This window comes from Cervus canadensis, chromosome 16 (assembly GCF_019320065.1).
Source record: "Cervus canadensis isolate Bull #8, Minnesota chromosome 16, ASM1932006v1, whole genome shotgun sequence".
Taxonomy (NCBI): Eukaryota; Metazoa; Chordata; class Mammalia; order Artiodactyla; family Cervidae; genus Cervus; species Cervus canadensis.
The window spans coordinates 13,927,029-13,952,199 of NC_057401.1; the positions used below are offsets into that span (position 1 = coordinate 13,927,029).

At 37.7% G+C, this 25,171-nt stretch overlaps 2 protein-coding genes across 5 annotated transcripts in view; one reads left to right on the forward strand and one right to left on the reverse strand.

Annotated features, from left to right (window-relative positions):
* The window catches only part of CWC27 (CWC27 spliceosome associated cyclophilin), a 241,541-nt gene that overhangs the window by 187,919 nt on the left and 28,451 nt on the right, over positions 1–25,171 (reverse strand). For all 4 annotated transcript variants that reach the window (XR_006273416.1, XM_043489002.1, XM_043489001.1 and 1 more), the window contains exons 8-10: positions 8,858–8,937; positions 7,835–7,868; positions 4,577–4,734 (exon numbers count right to left, since the gene is read on the reverse strand). Coding sequence is in view for 3 of the 4 variants with exons in the window: in XM_043489002.1 (XP_043344937.1) it covers positions 4,577–4,734; positions 7,835–7,868; positions 8,858–8,937 (272 nt within the window). In the remaining variant the exon portion in view is untranslated. The remainder of the gene's footprint in view (positions 1–4,576; positions 4,735–7,834; positions 7,869–8,857; positions 8,938–25,171) is intronic.
* LOC122454484 (presenilin-1-like) lies at positions 22,694–24,285 on the forward strand. Its single transcript, XM_043489006.1, has one exon. It carries the CDS (start codon positions 22,941–22,943, stop codon positions 24,120–24,122), a length of 1,182 nt encoding a protein of 393 aa, XP_043344941.1. The 5' UTR covers positions 22,694–22,940; the 3' UTR covers positions 24,123–24,285.

Sequence of the window (25,171 nt, forward strand, 5' to 3'; positions counted from 1 at the left end):
AAGAAGGTACTCCTGTTTCACAGAGCGGAAAGCCAGGGGATCTGATGAGACAGCATGAACCCGAGGTTGAAGGGGAGCACCAGGGGCGGGGTAATGAGGATGCACCGGAGGCACAGCTGAGGCTGGACTTGCCCCTGGCTGGCTGGTGCTGCTCAGCAGCATTCAGGAGTCAAGGTAGAGGCTTAGAGAAAGTGGACTGGATAAGAAAGAGTGACACTACACACTGAGAAAAGGAACGAAGCAGGAGACAGAGATCCTCAAGTCAGAATAAGTACATGAAAGAAAAGAAAGGAGAGGAGGTAAGAAGAGCTTTGGACTTTTTTCCCCTCTTGAACCCCTAAGTATTTTTCAATGGAACAATTAGGAAAATATTCCACTCTGTAAATCTGCTAAAAGTTATATTGTGAAATATCATTCCCCAACTTAAATATTAAGTACTCAAGAAACATGCTTGTAGGTTTACCATCCCAAAGTGATAAACAGCTTTAACAGATTCCAGATGTTTCTTTACCACAAATTTTCAGTAAAATCACACTTTGAACGGCTCTAGCATAAAAAGTTGATCAAGGCTAGTCTAGTCCTTGATCATACTGCTCAAATCAGAAAATGACTGAAGGATAACAGAGTACTTCAAATACATGCAGGTGAAAAGTTTGTATATACCAAAAGAATTGATTTTTGAATAGATAATGGTTTCACATTGACATCCTACAGGGTTAGCAACTATCTATAGCCCCTACAATTTAACTTAGGCTGAGCAGTGATTTTCTTTTGTTAATAAATACAATTATCCATTTTTTAACCACATTACAATTTTTAAAGACTCTTAGAAGTTTCTTTTTCTTTTAACATAAAATTAACTTGAGACAAACTATAGTGAAGCTGGTACAGCTGACCAAAACCTCTAATGATTTTGAAATTTATTTCCACTCAAAATAAGTGGTCATGAGACAATCATGGACATTTCTAGACAAGAGAGAAAAACTGTATTTTCTCTTTGAAATTCTATACTTTGTCCTGACCTCCTTATTTTTCTTTCATTTCTCTTTGTAGGGTACAAGAGGGAGGATAAAGGAGGGAGAAAGGAGGATGTGAATACTGAAAACTTGGGGAAAGAGAAGAACAGTTATAAATACATGTTTTGTATTCACTATGGCAAGTTTTACCAAATAAGTTTTATTTATTCTTGTAGAAAATTCAGCTTTGTTAAACTTTAAGTTATATTAATTACAGGGTATGTAAGTATTTAAAGTTGTATTAAGGCCAACAAGACAGAGTTGAGGACTTAAAAAGCACTTACACATGACAAATATTTGGTTCACCTATTAAAAACTCAAAATGTATTTTTTGTCACATTAGAAAGCTAATCTTTTAGAAATCAGGTTTAAATTGCAAAATTCAGACTTAAATTGAAGAAAGTAGGGAAAACCACTAGACTATTCAGGTATGACCTAAATCAAATCCCTTACAGTAGAAGTGAGAAATAGATTCATAAACAGAGTGCCTAAAGAACTATGGATGGAGGTTCATAACACTGTACAGAAGGCCATGATCAAAACCTCCCTAAGAAAAAGAAATGCAAGAAGGCAAAATGGTTGTCTGAGAAGTCCCTACAAATAGCTGAGAAGAAAAGGGAAAGGCAAAAGAGAAAAGGAAAGATACACCCATCTGAATGCGGAGTTCCAATGAACAGCAGAGAGAGATAAGACAGCCTTCCTGAGTGATCAATGCAAAGAAATAGAGGAAAACAATAGAACGGGAAAGACTAGAGATTTCTTCAAGAAAATGAGAGATACCAAGGGAACATTTCATGCAAAGATGGGCTCAATAAAGGAGAGAAATGGGACAGACCTAACAGAAGCAGAAGATATTAAGAAAAGGTGGCAAGAATACATAGAAGAACTACACAAAAAAGATCTTCATGACCCAGATAATCACAATGGTGTGATCACTCACCTAGAGCCAGACATCCTGGAGTGTGAAGTCAAGTCGGCCTTGGGAAACATCACTCCGAACAAAGCTAGTGAAGGTGATGGAATTCCAGTTGATCTATTTCAAATCCTAAAAGATGATGCTGTGAAAGTGCTGCATTCAATATGCCAGCAAATTTGGAAAATTGCCACAGGACTAGAAAAGGTCAGTTTTCATTCCAATCCCAAAGAAAGGCAATGCCAAAGAATGCTCAAACTTCTGCACAATTGCACTCATCTCACATGCTAGCAAAGTAAAGCTCAAAGTTCTCCAAGCTAGGCTTCAACAGTATGTGAACTGAGAACTTGCAGATGTTCAAGTTGGATTTAGAAAAGGCAGAGTAACCAGAGATCAAATTGTGAACATCTGCTGGATCACAGAAAAAGCAAGAGAGTTCCAGAAAAACATCTACTTTTGCATCATTGACTATGCTAAAGCTTTTGACTGTGTGGATCACAATAAACTGTGGAAAATTCTTAAAGAGATATGGGTACCAGACCACCTTACCTGACTCCTGAGAAATCTGTATGCTGATCAAGAAGCAACAGTTAGAACCGGACATGGAACAACGGACTTGTTCCAAATTGGGAAACAAGTATGTCAAGGCGGTATATTGTCACCCTGCTTATTTAACTTATATGCAGAGTACATCATGAGAAATGCTGGGCTGGATGAAGCACAAGCTGGAATCAGGACTGCTGGGAGAAATATCAATATTCTCAGATATGCAGATGACACCACCCTTTCTGCCATAGCAGAAAGCAAAGAGGAACTAAAGAATCTCTTGATGAAAGTGAAAGAGGAGAGTGAAAAAGCTGGCTTAAATCTCAACATTCAAAAAACAAAGATCATGGCATACGGTCCCATCACTTCAAGGCAAATAGATGGGGAAGCAACAGAAATAATGAAAGACTTTATTTTCTTGAGCTCCAAAATCACTGCAGATGGTGATTGAAGCCATGAAATTAAAAGACGCTTGCTCCTTGGAAGAAAAGCTATGAACAATCTAGAGAGCATACTAAAAAGCAGAGACATTACTTTGCCAAAAAAGGTCTGTCGAGTCAAAGGTATGGTTTTTCCAGTGGTCATGTTGGATGTGAGAGTTGGACCAGAAAGAAAGCTGAGCATCAAAGAACTGATGCTTTTGAACTGTGGTGTTGCAGAAGACTCTTGAGAGTCCTTGGACTGCAAGGAGATCCAACCAGTCAGTCCTAAAGGAAACAGGTCCTGAATATTCATTGGAAGGACTGATGCTGAAGTTGGAGCTCTAGTACTTAAGCCACTAATGCAGAGAACTGACTCACTGGAAAAGACCCTGATGCTGGGAAAGACTGAAGGTGGGAGGAGAAGGGGATGAGAGGATGAGATGGTTGGATGGCATCACTGACTTGATGGACATGAATTTGAGCAAGCTCCAGGAGTTGGTGATGGATAGAGAAGCCTACCGTGCTGCAGGCTATGGGGTTGCAATGAGTTGGACATGACTGAGTGACTGGACTGAAATGAACTAAAAAATCAGGAAATGCATCTCCTGAGTAAGAGAGAGAAATGAGGTATTCTTGATTATATTCATGATCTAACTAAGAGTTCGATCTGATAAGAGGCTCGTCAACTCCACACTTATATGATCACTAAAATCTTCATCCAATAGTGGCCCAAAGTTAATCAACTACATTAAATTATTCAACAGTTATTACTTGAGCATCAGGTGAATGTTGCCAGAAAAAGATATTTAAAGACAACTTCTAGTGCCATTTCTGAATGCAAAAGGTTATACTATCAGTGGAAATTTCTGGAGAAGTACTTTTCTGGTTACATAAAGAAAAAATTTAGAGATCTAAGTGATGGTAATATGAAAACGCTTTTTTAGTTTTTCTGTATGAGGTTGAGAAACATAATAGAATAAAAACAATGTTGCTTATACGGAGTTATACCTATCTTACCTCTAATTGTAGGTCATTCAAAGAAAACAAACACTACCATTTTTTAAAGCTATATTATTTTATATGTGTAACAAAGTTGTAATAACAGAATTATAAAGGAGAGCTTTTCAATTAAGCTGAATTTCAGGAGAATAAAATGTTGAGTCACAAAATTCAACAAGTCTTTAAAATGAGACATATGCTGAGATTTATTTTATGATACCACCAATATTCGGAGGGGTAGACAGTATAAATCAGACTTGAAAAAATATTTAAGAGAATTTTCAGGCCTACACCCTTCTTAGCCATTTTTGACAAATTTTACTCTCCTAAATCTGAGGACATCTTTTTGTTCTGTATAATGACTTGACTTCTCTTGTTTGTTTTAAACAAATATAGTCTTCCACATATAGCTAATATTTTGCTTACCTCAAATATAAAAAAAATACTTAGAGGTTTTTAAAGAAGAGATCAAAGAGAAATAAAGCAGAATTTTACTCTTACGACCATTGATGTAAATAAAATTGGTCTATTTTCTTTTAGGCCTCTGAGTGGGCTACTGGTATATATATCAAACATTATGAAAATAATATTTTAGAAAGTAAGTTGAATAGAGGACTCAATCTTAATTTTAAATGAAGTATAAAAGACAGAAACTCTGATATTTCCACTGCTTGACTCACCTGCGGCTAACTGATTTCTTTTCCACTTCACTCTCTCCAGCTGTCTTAACATTCTCACTTGTGTCCTTTTTTAACTTTTTTGCAATTCTTTCTCTCATCTGGTTCTTCTCATCACCATCAACATATTCATCATGCTCTGCACCTTCATATTCTCCATCCTGTAAAAATTGAAATGTAGTATTTACTGGGCATTCCATTATCTCCTTTCGCTTCCAGAGGTTTGTCTCAGACTCTTCTCACTGCATTTTACACCAGTTTTTTTTGTTGTTGTTTCATTTTGAACTAGTAAGGACTCAAAGAATCTGCTGCAGGTGGGAATACCCACTGGGGTCTGCTCTGAGCATGCCATAGCCTAGCAAGGGTTGTTGCTCAATCCATAACAAGTCCCTCTGTGCAGCAGACTGTGCTCCCGCTGGATCACCCAGACTTTTGTGTCGATCTGTTGTACATTCTTGTTCTTCCCCAGTAGGCAAGGTGGCTTCTGGAGGCAGTTGGCTAGCATGCTGACCCACGTATTAATGCAAGTAAAAGAGGTGGAGGTAAAGAAGCTGGTAAATTCCTCCTACAAACTAAGACACAGCAACTGCTCCTCTCTCAAAACCCTGCAATGAGTCCCCAACTCTACCAAGACACTATACAATCTGTACCTCCTTGGCATAACGTCCTACAATTCTGGGCCAGCAACACAGCCAACTCTGGAGTTGCTCTTCCTTCCAACCTGAAACTCTTATTTTATGAATCTGCATTGCTCACTCTTTCATCTGCTTCAGGTCTCTGGTCAAACGTTACGCTCTCAGTGCTCCTTCTCTTGATCACCCTGGTAAAATGGCAGAACCATACGCTCACCCACTGTGGTCTCTATTCCCCTTCCCTGTTTTGTTTTTCCTCAAAACATTTATAACTCATTTGACATACTATATATTTTAATTATTTATATAATTGTTGTCTTCAATAATCAGAGGAAGGACTCCGTAAGAGCTAAAATTCTGGACTGTTGTGCTTATTGCTAAATTGACAACTTTCAGAATAGCTCCCTGGATTAATAGAGAGAGGAGTGGAGAGAAAAAGGAAGAGAGAAGGAGGGAAGAGGGTAGAGAAGAAGGAAGAAACTACCCAAGGTGATCTTTTTCTCTTGTGATTCTCTGACCAGGTGAGTCACGGTGAGGCAGGATTCTTGAGGCCTGTGGACTCTAGGGCAGTGGTTCTCAGGCTATAAAATGTGGATTGTTTCTAATCTCTGCAGATAGAAATTCTGAGTGTTTTCAGTGAGATGTTTAAGACTTTCTTTAGCTTTAAAATTTCATAACCATTGACCTAGGTCTTCCATGCACGGTCCTCAGGAGATAGAAAAAAATGCCATGCAAATTAGTAAAATTTCGTTTGTGGATGCAGAGTCTCCTGGGACAGAGGTCCACCGTTTTAACGACTGCAAAGGATCCTAGGACACTAAACAGGTTAAGGATCATACACTATCCTTAGGTGACCTCACCCCCACCAAGACCATAAGAATGTATGGATAATTTTACATCAGGCCTTGGTCCCACCTTCCAGATCCATATTAACATTACACGGATGTCTCCAAGTCATCTGAATCACAAAATGGACATTATTAAGCACACTATTTTTCATTATTCTCCCCATCTGTCTTTTGTACCCATCTAACAAGCTGCCCAAATCTGAAATCTTACGGTTGTCTCCCTGAGAATAAGTCACCTCTTAGACCTCTTTCAAGTCTGTCTGTCTCTCTCTCATCTCACTGTGATGAGATGTGACTTTCTATCAGCTCTCCTCTCAACAGGACTTCCTTGGTGGCTCAGACGGTAAAGCGTCTGCCTACAATGCGGGAGACCCGGGTTCCTAATACCTGGGTTGGGAAGATGCTCTGGAGAAGGAAATGGCAACTCACTCAAGTACTCTTGCCTGGAAAATCCCATGGATGGAGGAGCGTGGTAGGCTACAGTCCATGGGGTTGCAAAGAGTCAGACACGACTGAGTGACTTCACTTTCTTTCTTTCTTCTCTCAAGATAGCTCCCTGACAGTTCTCCTTGACTCCTGCCTAGTTCTTCTAATTTGTCCTCTTTAACACTGCCAACAGGGATCTTCCTAAAATGCGAAGTTGACCACAGCACTCATCTTTTTAACTAATGCCCTTCAACTGTTCCTCATCACTTTAAAATGAAATTTAAACTCCTCACCATAGTCTATGAAGCTCTCTACTCTTGACTTCTCCCCACCTCTCCAACCTCACCACTCTCCCTCCTGTCACTAAGCTCTGGGCACTTTGGTCTGCTTTCAGCTCCTGAAACACAACAAACTGTCTCCTGCTTCAGAGGCTTTTGCAGATGTAGCTCCCTCTCACCCTCTTCCTTCCTGCTCCTCACCATGAGGCTCCTCAGACTTTACCCTTAGTGGGTACTTCCTAAATAAGATATACTCTCTCCTTGCTACTATGTGTTAGCATATGCTGTTCTCTAAGCTAGAGTAATCCCACCACATACCAGTTTCTTTTTTGATCTAGTTAACTCCTAATTCTCCTATAAGACACATCACAGCATCATCTCTTCCCAAAAGGTTCTCTTGACCAGGTTAGACAGTCATTCTTTCTCTATTATACATAGAGAAAATGCTGTCTTTTGAATATGATAATAGATGAAGCTGTGTTCTTGCATGGACAGTTATATGTTTCCTTCCGTATAATGCACAGATCAATGAGTTTTTTATCAAGTGGCAAATGAATGATTTGAAACACCTGATCTCTCACACATAAAGGAAATCTTGCCTTATCAGCTCTAATACCCAGTACAAGTAATGCAGAAACGTCAAAACAGTTTTAAGAAAGAATATTCTGAAATGTGTGTATGAAGAAGGAAACTACCATAAATGACTGATCCAAGCATTTCCCATATATCATGTAGGATGTCACGCGTCAATATTTAAACTTATCATAATAAAGCAAAATCAATGACATCTAAATTTTGAGTATTCATGTAATGTTATGTGAGATGCAGAAAAAACAGACTAGAAATTCATATATAAGATTCTGATTTTATAGGAAAACAAATATATGAATATACTATGAAGGAAAATTCCAATATTGAAATACATAATTTATTTTTCAAATCTTTCAAAATTTTTCCAAAATTTTATATATGTATAAAAGATAATATATAATACCTTTTAGGAAAAATAATCATTTATAAAGATTTTGAATTTTCTATAAACTGTTCAACTATATTTATACTAAAATTAATACTCACATCATCTGAATCTTCTGCTGCATCCCCTTTTTCACTACAAAAAATAAGAAAAGCAAATTTTAGCTTCAAAATGAAACTAGCAAAATGATTCAATTATCCAAAAATTTAGAATGTTTTGCTGTGATTAATAGCTCAAAAATACTTCAACACAGGAATTTCAGAACGGCAACACAAAGCAAAGAGAAACATTCTAAATGGAAGTTGTTTTTATAAATAGAATAGACGGTATGCTCCATTAGCACAAATACAAATTCACTAGAATTTTTTTTTAAAAAAGCAAATAACCAATAGTGCTATTTTTATGAACAAAAGGCTGCAGAAATTAATTTCTTCTATTGGTTTGATGTCTTCAGGCTAAAGACAAGTCCTTCAAACACAAGTATGTTAAGAAGAGATTGTTTCAATACAGAATTTCTGAAAATGAGCTAAACTCAGTATCACAGTATTTTAGTCCCCCTTGCAGACATTGGTCCAGTGAATCACATACAATTAACATTTAACAGTCAGTCATTTTCCCGTACCAAAGAGAAGCAACAAAAACAGTAAGACAGTTTTCTGGTAACCTCTGAAAAACATAAGGAATACTCAGTGAATATGTAATACTCAGTGAACTGGTCCAAAATGTGGTGATTTCCTCATAAAACCCTTCAAATCTGATTTGCTTACTCATGATTCTGAGACAAAAATTATTCAAGAAGAAGGTTAGTAAAAAAGCTTTGAATTAAACATTAAATCATTAAAGCGGACAGCTCTCTAGTGTTCAAACTATCCCAAGATTTAAAAGTTTAACAGACAACTTTGAATTTAATTAGCTCAACAAAGATAGATAGATAGCGAGAGAGTGAATGTGACTACAGTGATTCTCTCTCCATTATGCTAGTAGCTCCATTAGCCCCATTACCAAAATGCTTTAGTTTTTTGGTTGGGCTGACAAAATTTGACTTATGAGAACTGACTGCTTACTCACAAAGGGAGCCAAAAAATTATCTGAGCCAAAAAATAAGAGCTTAGCACCATACTAACCTTTCAACAGCTGGAACAGAGCTGAGATGTGGATCATCCTTAAGTAAGTCATGACTACTTTTGCTTTTCCCCTTCATGCTCTAGAAAGAAATGTACAATATAATCATGAGTGGAGGAAAAAACAGTCTTCCAAAAGGAGAAGTTAACACATTTACATAGAATCTAGTACTGGTGTACTGTGGTTATTAGTAAAAGATACATGCTCCTGAAAACCTAAGTAGAAACAAAAGCTTTGTAAAACAGCAATCTTATTCTCCTACAGACTAAAAATATTATTTGAAAAGTATCTCCCTTCAAAAAGTGTGATATATCCTTAAAAACAAGTTTACTGATTACTATTTCCAAACACTAAACACTCTTTATTATTTCCTAATTAATTTTTGATTGATATATTAAAACTTAGAAGATAAACCACAAGAGTAATTTTGAAATAAACACACACTACTATTCTTCAAATATACTGTGTATACTAGCAATATAGTATTCTTGCACAGAATCACTTTTAAAATGTACCCAAGCAACCAGATGAGAACATCTATAAAATACTATTTAACATATGTAAAAGATCTTTTCATGTATGACTGTTCATCAGTGACCTAGTATTTATTAAATAATTTCCAAAGTCATATTCTCAGTAAATTTATACTTTAAATTTATATAAGACATTATAAGATAAGAAGTAGAACTATTAAAAAACTGACAAAATAATGCCATTTTTGGCAACATGGATGGGCCTAGAAATTGTTTACTTTGTGAAGTTAGACACAGAAAAACAAATGTCCTATGATAATTGCCTATATGTGGAATAAAAAAAAAAGTACAAATGAACTTAGTTACAAAACAGAAGCAGAGTCACAGATGCAGAAGACAAACTATGGTTACCAGGGGATAAAGGAGGGGGGGGATAAATGGGGAGACTGTGATTGACACATTCACACTACAACATGTAAAACAAACCAAGGGGAAGCTACTCTACAGCACAGAGAGCTCTGCTCAGTGCTCTGTAATGACCCATGTGGGAAAAGACTCTGAAACAAGAGTGGATATATGTGTATGTACATCTGATTCACTCTGCTGGACACCTGAAACACAGCACTGTAAATCAAATATACCCCAATAAAAATTAGAACAAGCTGCAACTATTATTCTAATTTATTAAATATATACTTGTGTCAGGCACTGAGCTGCAATACAATATTCCCACATCTCAATTCCTCTTGTCCCCAAATGAAAGTTTAGTAAGGCAGGCATTATTAGCCCCATTTTACAGATGGAAAATAGACTTAGAGAGATTAAGTAATTCACTAAGCTAGTGGTAGAGGATCTAGGATTTAAACCCTGGTCTATCTCACAATGATATAGTCTATTTTTCTTTTCCTATAGGCTCCTACGGACCCAGAACAACTGGCCTGTTTCAGAGCTGCAGACTATTGTACAAGCTTCCCCACCAGGTAAGAAAGGTGAGAAACTTTAAATTCATACTTTCTATCTTAAGGTATAAAGTTGCTTACCATTCCCATCCCTCAATTAATCATGTCTGAGTGACCAGTATGAGGTTAGAGTTGATAGGAAAAAAGATAATTTCTATCTTGAAGGAAATATTTATTTTGAAAAATTCATTACAAAATGTGTTAACTGAAATTTTAAAATGTCAAATACAGAGAGGTGAAAAGACCTCTTTCCCTTTATACTCATTCTTCACTGCTTAACAATTTTGAGAACAAGCTTCTAAATTTGACAGGCGGCCTTACTTTGAAGCAGATGTATACTTTCTGAAATTTATTTCCATGATGAAAATAATCGATTTTAGAATTTTTCTGTATTAACATGGAGTACTCCACATTTTAAAGACCTAATCAGTTTAAACATACTTATAGTCCAGTTTCACTAGGCAAAATAAAAACTTTTCTCAATTAATCTAAAGATACTATTATCTGTACTTTTAAAAAGTCACAGAATCTGATGTGCAATTAATATATATTTCTAATTCCATAACTTTACGAAAACCAAGAAGTAATAAAAAGACAAACATCAAAGAATTACCTGATGTTTGTCTAACAATGTAAACTGTCCAAAAACTGAAGGTGGTATAATAGAAAGAACACAGGAAAAGAAGATAACAGTTGGATCAAAAGAATTTCAAAATCTAATAATCAGTAATTCTATGGGCTTTAGGCCAAAACTTGTACCAATTGGGGAAAGAGAATGACCTCATCAGACTTCAGAATCTATGCCTACAAAATGGAAATAATAATAATAGCAGTTTTGTTAAATGAGATACGTGCAAAAAGTGAACAAATGAATATAAAATGACCTCAACTAGAATAAAACACAAGCATCTTTTTTTCATGTTTTCTTTCTAAAATTTCTTCCTTCTGCACCTCTAGCCACCAATGTTTACTTTCATTTACTCTAAGAAATAGTTCCTTATCAATTCTCCCCATGTGTTTCCTTCATGGAGTCACAATTACAGACATAACAGCCAGAGGAGACTCAGCCAGCCTCAGACTCTCTAGTCCAGAAACAGATAATAGATCAGGAAATGAGAGTTGCACTAATACATACGAGGAGTAAGATTAGAATTCAGGTCTCCAGGTTCCTGGTCCATTAATAAGCTATACTATTCCATTTACTTGTAAATATTAGTTTATAATTGTTAGCTTAATTAACATTTTTAAAAAATGGGTTTTTGGACTTCCTCAGTGGTCCAGTGGTAAAGAATCTGTCTGCCAAAACAGGGGACACAAGTTCAATCCCTGATTCAGGAAGATTCCACATGCCATGGGGCAACTAAGCCCATGTGCCACAATACTGAACCTATGGGCTGCAACTACTGAAGCCTGTGCACTCTATAGCCTGTGGTCCACAACAAGAGAAGCCACCACAATGAGAAGCCTGCATACCACAACTAGACAGTATCCCCCGCCTGCAATTAAAGAAAGTTCGCACACAGCAATGAAGACCCAGTATAGCCAAAAATAGATAAACAAAATTTCTTTAAAAATGGTTTCTTGTTTATCTCCTAAAACTTAAACCAGCTTAAAGGAAAAAAAAGAAACTTGTCTTAACATTAACTTTAAGAAAGACTTCACAATAGAAGGAAACTGATTAATATGAATAATCATTAACATTTCAAATTTAAATGAATATCTTCAATTAAACTAGTAAAGAAATATATGATCAAAAGCAATTTTTTAGATGTCCATTCCCACTATAGTAGACTGAATCCTGCAGTCTACTATACAATCCTGCAGGCCAAGAAAATAAATAGGAGATAGGCTCTAAGAGGGTAAAAATGAATTCAAGTATTTCTTTCATGCCTATTCTTTCTGAGACCTATTTTAAGGTTCTTATTTATACCATCAATAATAATTTCAGAGAAAGAAGAAACACCAAATATACTTTAAAATAATTTTTGAAGAAGTTGCATAAAGGCAGCTGGTTCACTGATCTGTTTAGGGGCTGGAAAAAATATTAAATATATTTAGTGAGCACAATAGAAGCAGCTCCAAGGTAAATTCAAAACTATAAGCAAACCTGAAAATGAACATCAAAGGGGATTTTGGAAAGTTATATTATTATCTGCTACTTCTTATCAAGAACACAGAGGCAGTGAAACAGTGGGAACTAAATACAAGTAGAAAGAAAGCAAGAGGCACAGTGGTCAAGAAGCTGGAAGGTCTGAGTGTCAATTTCTAACTATCTCAGTGTGATGGTTAATTTTGTGCTATGTACCAGTTGTCTATTCAAACACCAGTCTAGATGGTGTTACAAAACTAAGTATTTTTCTAACATATGATTAAACACTTAAGTCAGTAGACTAAGTAAAGCAGATTATCCACTAAAATGTTGGTAGGCCTCATCTAATCAGCTGAAGGCCTTAGGAGTAAAGACTTTCCCAAGAAGAAGCAATTTGGCCTCAACACAGACTTTGAACTTAAGGCTGTCACAGTAACTCCTCCTTGAGTTTCCAGCTTGCTGGCCTACTCTACTGATTTTAGACTTGCCAGCCCCCATAAACACATGAGCCAATTCCTAAAATTCAATCCATCTATCAGTCCCCATCTCTTCTCTATCTATATATAGAAACTATGTGTGTGTGTGTGTGTGTGTCTGTGTGTCTGTGTGTGTCTGTGTGTGTGTGTATATATATATATATTTCTATGATGAACCCTATTACATTCTTGTGACCTTTAGTACAGAACCAGAAAACTTAACAGTTAGGAGGAAAAATCTTAAGTCATTTAATCTAGTCTCCCACACAATTCAGGAATCTCCTTGACATCACTGACTAGTCAACCAGTATCTCCACACCGGAAAGGAGCTTAATAACTCCACACACACATAGGTGAAAAATACCCCGTTTTAAAGGAGTTCTGTAATTGAACAACTCTTTCTCTAATTGGAGAAAAAGAAAATCTATGTTTAATTTTCAACCATCCAACTAATCCTATTTCTACCTTCTAAAACTAAAAATGAACCATAAACAAGTGCTGTCAACAGGAATACTCCACACAGTTTCATTTAGATACAAATAGGTTGGTAGGCAGCTAACAGCCCCTAAAGATGTCCACTTCCTGATACTCAAAATCTGTGGGTATGTTTCTTGACTTGGCAAAAGGAACTCTAGGTAAATTAAGAATTTTGAGAAGAGGTGATTATCCTAGATTATCAGGGTGGGTCCAAGGTAATCACAAGAGTCTTTATAAGAAAGATGGAAGCAGGAAAGTCAGGGGCAGAATGATGAAAGATAAGAAAGTCTTGACCCGCTGGCTTTGAAGATGAAGAAGACATAAACCAAAGAATACAGGCAGTCTCCAGCAACTGGAAAAATAAGGGAATGGATTCTCTTCAGCTGCCAAAAGGCAGGCAGCCCTGCCAGTACCTCATTATCTAGGCCAGTGAAGCCTGTTCAGGATTTCTGGCCTCTAGAACTATAAGATACTAAATTTATTTTGCTTTGAATCAGTAAGTTTACGGTAATTTGCTACAGCAGAAATACAAAGTGATTACAAATACATCAACATTTTTAAAAAGTGAAATATAAACAATTAGGAAGATAAGTAAATTAAAGTTTAATACAATTTAATGGGAAAAAAAACATTTTATAAAATAGACTGGGGAACTCCCTGCTGATCTAATGGTTAGGACTCCACATTTCAACTGCTGAGAGCAGGGGCTCAATCCCTGGTCAGGGAACTAAGATCCCACTAGCCATGTGATAAAAAAAACTATTTAACATTTCCAACAGCCTCTGTACAAAACTCTCCAGGCCATGCCTAACCCACCTGGAAACTATAATCTCATAGGATAAATGAGAATAAGACAAAAACATTATCACTTTATTCTCAAAAGTAATATATTTATCAATATACGTTTTTCCAAGTAGGAAAAAAGCTTTTTTATAAATTTGGGTTTGAAATTAAAATGTTAACATATCTTGCAGTAAGAAAAATACTGTGTATCAATATGAATGTGGCACAATTTAGTAACTATTTTCAAATTTAGCTATTAAGATATTTTTTTACTAGACCTATCGTTTAACTTGCCTGGAGAAAACTACTCATCTGATCGTAAGTTTTTATTAGAAAAACATTTTATGACATTCTTGTTTAAGTTATACACAAAAATTCAGGAGTAAACTTTAAACCAACATGGACATTTGAATGAAACTATTATTTAATAAAGAAATATAAAGGAGAGTATCTTCCAGATAAAAACCATTCAAATATTTGAAGCCTAGGCTCACATTTTCAGTTAGATTTTATTTCGCCAATGTATATCCAGTTCCTCAAGCATTCCCCAAGGAGCATGTTTTTGGCATCATGCCCATCCTCCTCATGACCCTCCCTTCCTCTGGATACATCTAGTTTGTCAGTATCCTTCTTAAAGGTGTTCAGAACTGAACAAAATGCTGCAAATGTGATCCCCCAAAATGCAAAGAATGTTAAATTCCTTATTCCAGAGACCTTACTCTTAATAATTCAATAAGGCTTACAGGCTATCAAGTCATACCTATTTAGCTGATTTCATTAAACTAAAGCACAGGATATACATGTACTCCTATTACATTTCAACTTACTAGTTCAAATAATTAGGCACAGGTTGACAACAAAGCACTCTTTGGGCAGAAGTATTCAATCAGCTCTAAATCCATCTGACTATACTATCTCCTAGATCACATTTCCTCATGTTGTCCACAAGCATATCATGAGAAACTCTGACAATGTGCTTTCCTGAACTCAAGATACGTTGTTATGGCATCCTCCTATCATACAATCCTATCAAAAAGGAAATGAAGTCAGTCTGGCAAGTCACTTAACCAGAGTCTCAGTTTCTTCATCTATAAAGAAAGGAAGTTGGACTAGATCCCTTTGAGCTATAAAATTCTATTATTCTAAAAGAGATTTTATCAGGTAGTAGAAAGATACTGAAATAAATAATGAAAGAAAGCTAACCCTTGGGAGAGAGGCACCTTCTCATGAATATCGAGTGGGGTGAAGCAGTGTCTGTAATCCCACACTGATAATCCATAAACCAGAGGGGACTCTATCTTATTTCTCCTTTCACATAAAGTAAAGCCTCAATTCAGACTTCACCAATTATTAACTTGTGATGTTGGGTTCTGGGATAAAGATTAACACTGTGGAGTCACTGAAAGGAAGAAACTTGATAAGCAAATGAAGAATGAAGCAATTATTTTCAAGCCCTCTAGAAATACTTAATTTCATGCAACCACTGAAACTGCAAATTGCTCTTAGTCATTGTAAAAGACACTGACTTGACTTTGGCTCTAGTTATCAACATTTAAAAATAGTAAGGCTAAATTTTTAAAAATATATCATTTGGTCACAGTTTTCCAAAACTCAGGCTAGCCTTCCCTTTCCTGACCCAAGTTTCATTGTACCCAAAAGGCAAAATGTATTTGAAGGGTGAAGAACAGTACAAAAGCAAAATAAACAAAATATATTTCTATTTCTGTTCTCCCTAGAATTTATCTCATGCTCTCTACAGAAATTTCCTTTTCTTTAAGCCAGTAAATGTCAACAATTTTTGGTGTTGTTGCTCTCTTTTCTCAAGCTAAACTTACCCATGATTCCGTAATATGAATAGACAAAACAGCTAAATTCTGTATGCCAAAAGATTCTGCTCGTTGTTTCAAGACCCACTCACATATGGAGAATGAGTCGTTGGTGGGTCACGATGTACAGGTGTACACCCATGCTCTCCCAGGCTGCTCAAGCTACTATCAAGGACCCTGCGGGAGTGCTTAGGAAGGGCCCTGGGCCAACTGTGCTGCGCTCATGACCTCCTACCTCAGGAAGCTGGACTGCTGGTGAGGTTTCTCAGCAGCCCTCTAGACTACCTGAGTGCAGGGCAGCAGCTTCTGCCTGATAATCATGATCATATTAGTGACTGGTGTTCTTTGGCTTTTTGAGAATAAAAGACAACTTCTAGAGTACATTGTTTAAGACATTTGATTTTCAAAACCACTTTTCAATTGCATGACCTATCAAAGTAAGGATTATCTGTATCCTTATTTCACAGCTCTAAATAGTATCTATTATTTCCATGCTACAAAGAGAAAAATGGAGGCTCAGAGAGACTTCAGTTATCCATAGTCGCAGACGATCTGTAAAAATGAAGTGCCAATATGAGTTTGTATGATCCCAAATCTATGCTATTTCTACTGCAACACACGGCCACTCAAAGATGACACAAAGTTTACTGTGAAGGAGCTCAGAGCCTAGGACCCTACAAAACTAATAAGGCAGAAATAAAAGGGTGTAATGTTTGAATAGTATACAAGAATACAGTCATACATTTCTTGCATAATAAAGCAAAAAGAATGTGTTTAAAAGGAAAATGCAAGAATCACAAAGTAGAAATTAGATCAGAAAAAGAAAAGATTAAGAAAAACTGGGAAAGACATTTGGAAAATACAGTATTCTACATGTTGAAGATAAATACGGCTTTGACATTGAGAAGTGGAATAAGCTACTACATGCAGAGGAAAAAAAACATGAACAAAGACACATAAAGGAAAATACAAGGCATATATATATAGCACAGCAAATAGTTCAGATCTGCTAATACAGTGTTTCCTACATTTTCCAGGTAAGATTTTTAGTGAATTCCTTAAAAATACAGATTCCCAGGTTTCTCCCCTAGAGATTTTGAATCAGTACGTCTGAGATGGATATAGGAATTTAATTTAAGTACTGTAAGTGACTTTTTTATTAGTGAGGAAGTTTAAGAAGCATTACCCTAAAGGACAGAGTTGGTAAAGAGGAGTCATGAAAGCAGAATCTTGAAATAATAGGCCAAGGAACTTGGTCTTATTTTTATAGCCAACAAAGAACAGCTATAGCATCTTTATCAGGCTTCAGGAAGACTATTCTGATAGCAATGAGTGGAAGGGGAAAAAACAGAAGGGAAATGGGAGATCAGTCTGCAGACTAGGGCAGTGGCACAGCCTAGAGATAAAGAAGGCTGGAGTAGAGGAGTAGTAAAATAAATTAAAAATAGATTTGAGATACGCCACAGATGAAAAATTCGTGGACCTAATGCAACTAACTGGTTGTGCAAGGGAAAAAAATAAGAAAAACATCAGAATTAAATCTAAAATTCTTCTTTAGGGGACACTGATACCAAGGAATTAGAAAAAGAATTCACAGAACATGGAGAAGTTTGGGAAGAAAAGATAATGAATGAAGCCTTGGCTAGGGTTTGGGTAACTAATGAGAAATTCTAATACAGAGATGTCTAGTAGGCAGCTGGAGAAAAATAAGTCAGCCTAGAGATACAGATTTGAGAGTCAGAAACGAACGGTTGATAACTTTATCACAGAGCACCCTCAATTAAAAAGTCAGACGAGAGAAACGTGATGGCACAATACTAGTTATACTACTTATTTGATAACGGACTGTGGGCTGCAATGTTCTTGGCAAGAAGGAAAGATTTTAACTGGTCTTTCTACTGTTTAAAGTGTTTTTACACATTTAAAAGAAAACTTAAAAAGCAAGCTACAAATATCCACAGTGGATTCTTTCACATTTCAACCTTTAGCAAACACAAATTGCTTTTGGAGTGGCCAGTTCACTACATTCAGTAGAAGTTAAAACATGTAATTTTTTTTTTTAACTTTGTGCAAAAAGTAAGCAGCAGGAGGAAGATATGCTTTCAACATTTAAGACATATTGTTACCAACAGAAAAAATTCAAACTAATTTCCAAGTCAATCTCAGTAATTGTGCACAAATCTTATTTTAGACCAGAAGTTTAATTCAACAAAAAGACTGACAGAAAAATTCCTTTTGACTGCCTGCTCTTGCTCTACATGACTGCTAAACTAGCACCACCTAGGACCTGCGGAAGGTAGGGAAGAGCAGTGGGCTGACTGCACCGAGCCAGCTATTCCCAGCCCCAGGATGCTGTGCTATCAGTGACATTTTTGCCAGCCATTTAGAAGGAAGCAGCTTTTGCAGTATTCAAACTCACACTGGATACTTTAATAGCGACAGAAATCTCAAGTCAAAATTCTGATTCCATGACTCTTAATTAGACAAGCAACTTAATATCTCAGTATTGATTTTGCCATTTGAAAACAGAAATAAAATCCATATGACATTATTGTTATAAAGATTACATAAAATACATAGCACAGATAAGAAAAGAAATCATTACAATGAAGGATAATAAGTGCTTCGATGGCTCAGCTTTGGGAGGGAGGTAGAGGCAGTGAGAAGTTAATAATGAAACTAAATGTTACAAAGGAAAAATAAAAATTAGCCAAATAAAGGAGAGCACACACTCCAAGCAAAAGAAAAAACAAGGTTGGGAGGATGCTGCAGAAGGCATGGATATACAATGAAACTTCACATCTTCAGAAAACATCAATGAAAGGGAATCCCGGCAATTCTCAGATCTAACATTCACGATTTTTTCCATTTACAAATATACCTACAGGATCACAACATATACTGAATCTTTCATTTTGATTATGGACAAATATGAATCATGAATAATATGACTAGTACACTGACATCTAAAGATGACTTCTGAGATAATGGGGTGACAGAGTCAGTCAGTTCAGTACTGTTCAGTCGCTCAGTCGTGTCCTACTCTTTGCAACCCCATAGACTGCAGCACGCCAGGCCTCCCTGTCTGTCACCAACTCCCGGGGTTTACTCAAACTCATGTCCATGTCCATAGCATCATGTCGGTGATGCTATCCAACCATCTTATCCTCTGTCATCCCCTTCTCCTCCCACCTTCAATCTTTCCCAGCATCAGGGTCTTTTCCAGTGAGTCAGTTCTTCACATCAGGTGGCCAAAGTATTGGAGTTTCAGCTTCAACATCAGTCCTTCCAATCAACACTCAGGACTGATTTCCTTTAGGATGGACTGTTTGGATCTCCTTGCAGTCCAAGGGACTCTCAAGAGTCTTCTCCAAAACCAAAGTTCAAAGCATAAATTATTCGATGTTCAGCTTTCTTTATAGTCCAACTCTCACATCCATACATGACTACTGGAAAGACAATAGCCTTGACTAGACAGACCTGTGTTGGCAAAGTAATGTCTCTGCTTTTTAATATGCTGTCTAGGTTGGTCAAAATTTTTCTTCCAAGGAGCAAGCGTCTTTTAATTTCATGGCAACAGTCACCATCTGCAGGCATTTTGGAGCCCAGAAAAATAAAGTCTGACACTGTTTCCACTACTTTCCCATCTATTTGCCATGAAGTGATGGGACCAGATGCCATGATCTTAGTTTTCTGAATGTTGAGCTTCAAGCCAACTTTTTCACTCTCCTCTTGCATTGTCACCAAGAGCTCTTTAGTTCTTCGCTTTCTGCCATAAGGGTGGTGTCATCTGAATATCCAAGGTTATTGATATTTCTCCCAGAAATCGTGATTCCAGCTTGTGCTTCCTCCAGCCCAGCACTCCTCTTTACTCTGCATAGAAGTTAATAAGCAGGGTGACAATATACAGCCTGGAGGTACTCCTTTCCCAATCTGGAACCAGTCTGTTGTTCCAAGTCCAGTTCTAACTGTTGCCTCCTGACCTGCATACAGATTTCTCAGGAAGCAGGTCAGGTGGTCTGGTATTCCCATCTCTTGAAGAATTTTCCACAGTTTATTGTGATTCACACAGTCAAAGGCTTTGGCATAGTCAATAAAGCAGAAATAGATGTTTTTCTGGAACTCTCTTGCATTTTTGATGATCTAGCGGATGTTGGCAATTTGATCTCTGGTCCCTCTGCCTTTTCTAAATTGAGCTTGAATATCTGGAAGTTCATGGTTCATGTACTGTTGAAGCCTGGCTTGTCAAATTTTGAGCATTACTTTGCTAGCATGCGAGATGAGTGCAATTGTGCGGTAGTTTGAGCATTATTTGGCACTGCCTTTCTTTAGGACTGTAATGAAAACTGACCTTTTCCAGTTCTGTGGCCACTGCTGAGTTTTCCAAATTTGCTGGCATATTGAGTGCAGCACTTTCACAGCATCATCCTTCAGGATTTTAAATAGCTCAACTGGAATTCCATCACCTCCACTAGTTTTGTTCGGAGTGATGCTTCCTAAGGCCCACTTGACTTCGCACCCCAGGATGTCTGGCTCTAGGTGAGTGATCATACCATCCTGGCTCATTAAGATCTTTTTCATATTGTTCTTCTGTGTATTCTTGTCACCTCTTCTTAATATCTTCTGCTTCTGTTAGGTCCATACAAATTCTGTCCTTTATTGTGCCCATCTTTGCATGAAATGTTCTCTTGGTATCTCTAATTTTCTTGAAGAGATGTCTAGTCTTTCTTTTCCACTCTAATGTTTTCTTCTATTTCTCTGCATTGATCACGAGGAAGGCTTTCTAAACTCTCCTTGCTCTTCTTTGGAACTCTGCATTCAAATGGGCATATCTTTCCTTTTCTCCTTTGCCTTTCGCTTCTTTCTTTTCACAGCTATTTATAAGGCCTTCTCAGACAACTATTTTGCCTTATTGCATTTCTTTTTCTTGGGGATGGTCTTGATCCCTGCCTCCTGTACAATGTCACAAACCTCCATCCATAGCTCTTCAGGCACTCTGTCTATCAGATCTAATCCCTTGAATCTATTTCTCACTTTCACTGTATAATCGTAAGGGATTTTATTTAGGTCATACCTGAATGGTCTAGTGGTTTTCCCTACTTTCTTCAATTTAAGTCTGAATTTGGCAATAAGGAGTTCATGACCTGAGCCATAGTCAGCTCTTGGTCTTGTTTTTGCTGACTATACTGTATAGAGTTTCTCCATCTTTGGCTGCAAAGAATAAACTCAGTCTGATTTCGGTATTGACCATCTGGTGATCTCCATGTGTAGTCTTCTCTTGTGTTATTGGAAGAGGGTCTTTGCTATGACCAGTGCATTCTCTTGGCAAAACTCTATTGGCCTTTGCCCTACTTCATTCTGTACTCCAAGGCCAAATTTGCCTGTTACTCCAGGTATTTCTTGACTTCCTACTTTTGCATTCCAGTCCCTTATAACGAAAAGGAAATCTTTTTTGGGTGTTAGTTCTAGAAGGTCTTGTAGGTCTTCACAGAACTGTTCAACTTCAGCTTCTTCAGCATTACTGATCAGGGCATAGACTTGGATTACTGTTATGTTAAATGGTTTGCCTTGGGAACAAAAGGAGATCATTGTATCATTTTTAAGACTGCATCCAACTACATTTCGGACGCTTTAGTTGACTATGATGGCTACTCCGTTTCTTCTAAGGGATTCTTTCCCACAGTAGTAGATATAATGGTCATCTGAGTTAAATTCACCCATTCGAGTCCAATTTAGTTCACTGATTCCTAAAATGTCGATGTTCACTCTTTCCATCTCCTGTCTGACAACTTTCAATTTGCCTTGATTCATGGATGTAACATTCCAGGTTCCTATGCCTTATTGCTCTTTACAGCATAGGACTTTTCTTCCATCACCAGTAACATCCACAACTGGGTCTTGTTGTTGCTTTGGCCTCATCTCTTCATTCCTTCTGGAGTTATTTCTCCACTCTTCGCCAGTAGCATATTGGGCACCTACCAACCTGGGGAGTTCATCTTTCGGTGTCCTATCTTTTTGCCTTTTCATACTGTTCATGGGGTTCTCAAGGAAAGAATACTGAAGTGGTTTGCCTTTCCCTTTTCCTGTGGAGCACATTTTGTCAGAACTCTCCACCATGACCCGTCCGTCTTGGGTGGCCCTACATAGCATGGCTCATAGTTTCACTGAGTTAGACAAGGTTGTGGTCCATGTGATCAGATTGGTTAGCGTTCTGTGATTGTTGTTTTCAGTCTATCTGCCCTCTGATGGAGAAGGATAAGAGGGTACAGAAGCTTCCTGATGGAAGACGTGACAGAGTAGTTGGTGATATTGATAAGAAATAGGAAAAGGAAGTTATCATGTGAAAATGAATTTAGTTTTGATATCTAAAAATAGTGATGTTTCCTAAAGGCAACACAGAATGAGGGATAAGAGCCCAGGGGAAATATTCAGCTTTGTCTCCTATAGTTCAGAATGTTATTAACATTATACAGGTGGTAACTGAATCTATGGTATCAAGTAGATAAATCAAAGATACTGAAGACAGTAAAAGAAAAAAAAATTATGACTAAATTCCTACTTAGACATGTCCATTTTAATTCAGTGTTAATGCAAGAGGTGTAAGTAAAGTGCTCACTGTATGCCCAACAATAGCTTACCAAACCAGGCTCAGTGATGAGGGAAGCATGTAGATAAAGAAGTAAAGACAAGGGTAAAAATAAGGTGCTTTTAAGTTGATGCTATTGTCAGTGTCAGTAAGAAACAGGTAGGGATGGGGCCTGGGCCATCAGCTCCAAAGGCCGCGATTTCACATCGGAAACAAAACAGTGGATGCTCGGGAAGGAACCTCGGCTGCTAGAGGCCGGTGGTGGTGGCGGAGAGGAAAGGACCTAATCCAGGAGCCAGCAAGTGACAGCAGCCTGTGAGGTCCTTGGAAAGCGTGGCCTGGAGGAGAACACATGAAAGAAAGAACCCCAAGAGGCTCTGTTTTCTGTGAAAAGGTATATCTATACAGTTGCTCCAATGACAGAGTTACCCGCACCCTTGTCCTACTTCCAGAATGCACAGATGTCCGAGGACAACCACCTGAGCAATACTGTACGTGGCCAGAATGACAGTAGAGAGCGGCCTGAGCACGGCTCGGAGAGGCGGCGGCGTGGCAACACCGAGTCGGTGTCCAATGGCCGAGCCCCCAACAGCTCACAGCAGGTGGTGGAGCAAGAGGAAGAGGAAGATGAGGAGCTGACGTTGAAATACGGTGCCAAACATGTGATCATGCTGTTTGTCCCTGTGACTCTCTGTATGGTGGTGGTTGTGGCCACCATCAAATCAGTCAGCTTTTATACCCGGAAGGATGGGCAGCTAATCTATACTCCGTTTACAGAGGACACGGAGACTGTGGGGCAGAGAGCCCTGCACTCAATCCTGAACGCGGTGATCATGATCAGCGTCATTGTCGTCATGACGATTCTCCTGGTGGTTCTCTATAAATACAGGTGCTACAAGGTCATCCATGCCTGGCTTATTGTTTCATCCCTGTTGTTGCTGTTCTTTTTCTCATTCATTTACTTGGGGGAAGTGTTTAAAACCTATAATGTTGCCATGGACTACATTTCGGTTGCTCTTCTGATCTGGAATTTTGGTGTGGTGGGAATGATCGCCATTCATTGGAAAGGTCCACTGAGACTCCAGCAGGCATATCTCATTATGATCAGTGCCCTCATGGCCCTGGTATTTATCAAGTACCTCCCAGAATGGACCGCCTGGCTCATCTTGGCTGTGATTTCAGTATATGATTTAGTGGCTGTTTTGTGTCCAAAAGGCCCGCTTCGTATGCTGGTTGAAACAGCTCAGGAGAGAAATGAAACTCTCTTCCCAGCTCTTATTTACTCTTCAACAATGGTATGGTTGGTGAATATGGCAGAAGGAGACCCAGAAGCCCAAAGGAAGGTATCCAAAAACTCCAATTACAATGCCCAAAGCACAGAAAGTGAGTCACAAGACCCAGTGACAGAGAGTGATGATGGTGGCTTCAGCGAAGAGTGGGAAGCCCAGAGAGACAGTCGCCTGGGGCCTCATCACTCTACGGCTGAGTCGCAATCTGCCGTGCAGGACCTTTCCAGCAGCATCCTGGCCAGTGAGGACCCAGAGGAAAGTATGTGCCTTTCTCTACACTGGCAAGTCATGAGAGTCCTGGGTTTTTAAGATGCTACAGTATCATACTTTTCCCAAAAGAACATGAGTCAGATTGTTCCAGTCTAATTCTAAATAGCAGTGTAGTTTTTACTGAGAAGTAACAATAGTTGCTGCTTCTCTCATAGTTAAATTTATTAATGGACCAAATTCTACCCCTCAGATTTTTTTAAATTATCCCTTAATAATTTGATAATATCCTTGACCTTTGGCATTGATTTTGTAAGGTAAAAAATTTTTTAAAATATTATTCCAATAAAACTTAAGGTGTAAAAAAAAAAAAGAAACAGGTGACTGTGTCAAGTGAGAAAGGCGGTACTCGGTTATGGAGTTTTAATTACATACTACAAAAAAGACTGACTCTTATCCTTTAGGTCTCAGTGTTCACTAACTGTCCTGAATGGATGAGATGAAAATCTAGGAGAGTAAAAATCCTTGAAGATGATTTTCTTGGAGCATATTTGTCAGAATCACTGCTTTAAACAATGGTATGGCACTGTAGGTGTTTCAGCAGTGAGTACCATGATGAAAGGGATATTGAGGAAAACCATATAAAGGCCTATGGGAAGCATTGGTGGGGTAAAGGCCAGGAAGCAATGTATAACCCTGAGACGTGGATTTTATAGAGAAAGATGTAGGTTCAGCTCCCAGCTCTAGCAACTTACTAGGTATGTGACTTTGAGCAAATTACAACCGATTAGTACTTAATTTACTCACAGGTAAAATGGAAATAATAATACCTACCTTACAGGGCTGTGATGAGAATTAATGAAAATAATAAATATATATAAATTATATTAAAATGAATATAAGAGCTTTGGTCTGTCACTGTTTATTACAGTAATATTAGTAACAAACCATCTAGTAATCCAATTAAACCAACAGCAATTAAAATCTGAATCACGAAATTAAGTCATTCTTTAACCCCAGTTTGTAACTGATTTTAAAAATGCCAGATTAAAAAACATATTTCAAATCATTTCAGAAGTTGCAAACATTACTGACCACACAAATCATTTAAGAATCAGTTCAATGAACATTTAAAATTTGCTGTAAAACAC

What these genes read in the sequence shown, in the direction of transcription:
- LOC122454484 (XM_043489006.1), top strand. Translation starts at nt 22,941, where the DNA reads ATGACAGAGTTACCCGCACCCTTGTCCTACTTCCAGAATGCACAGATG.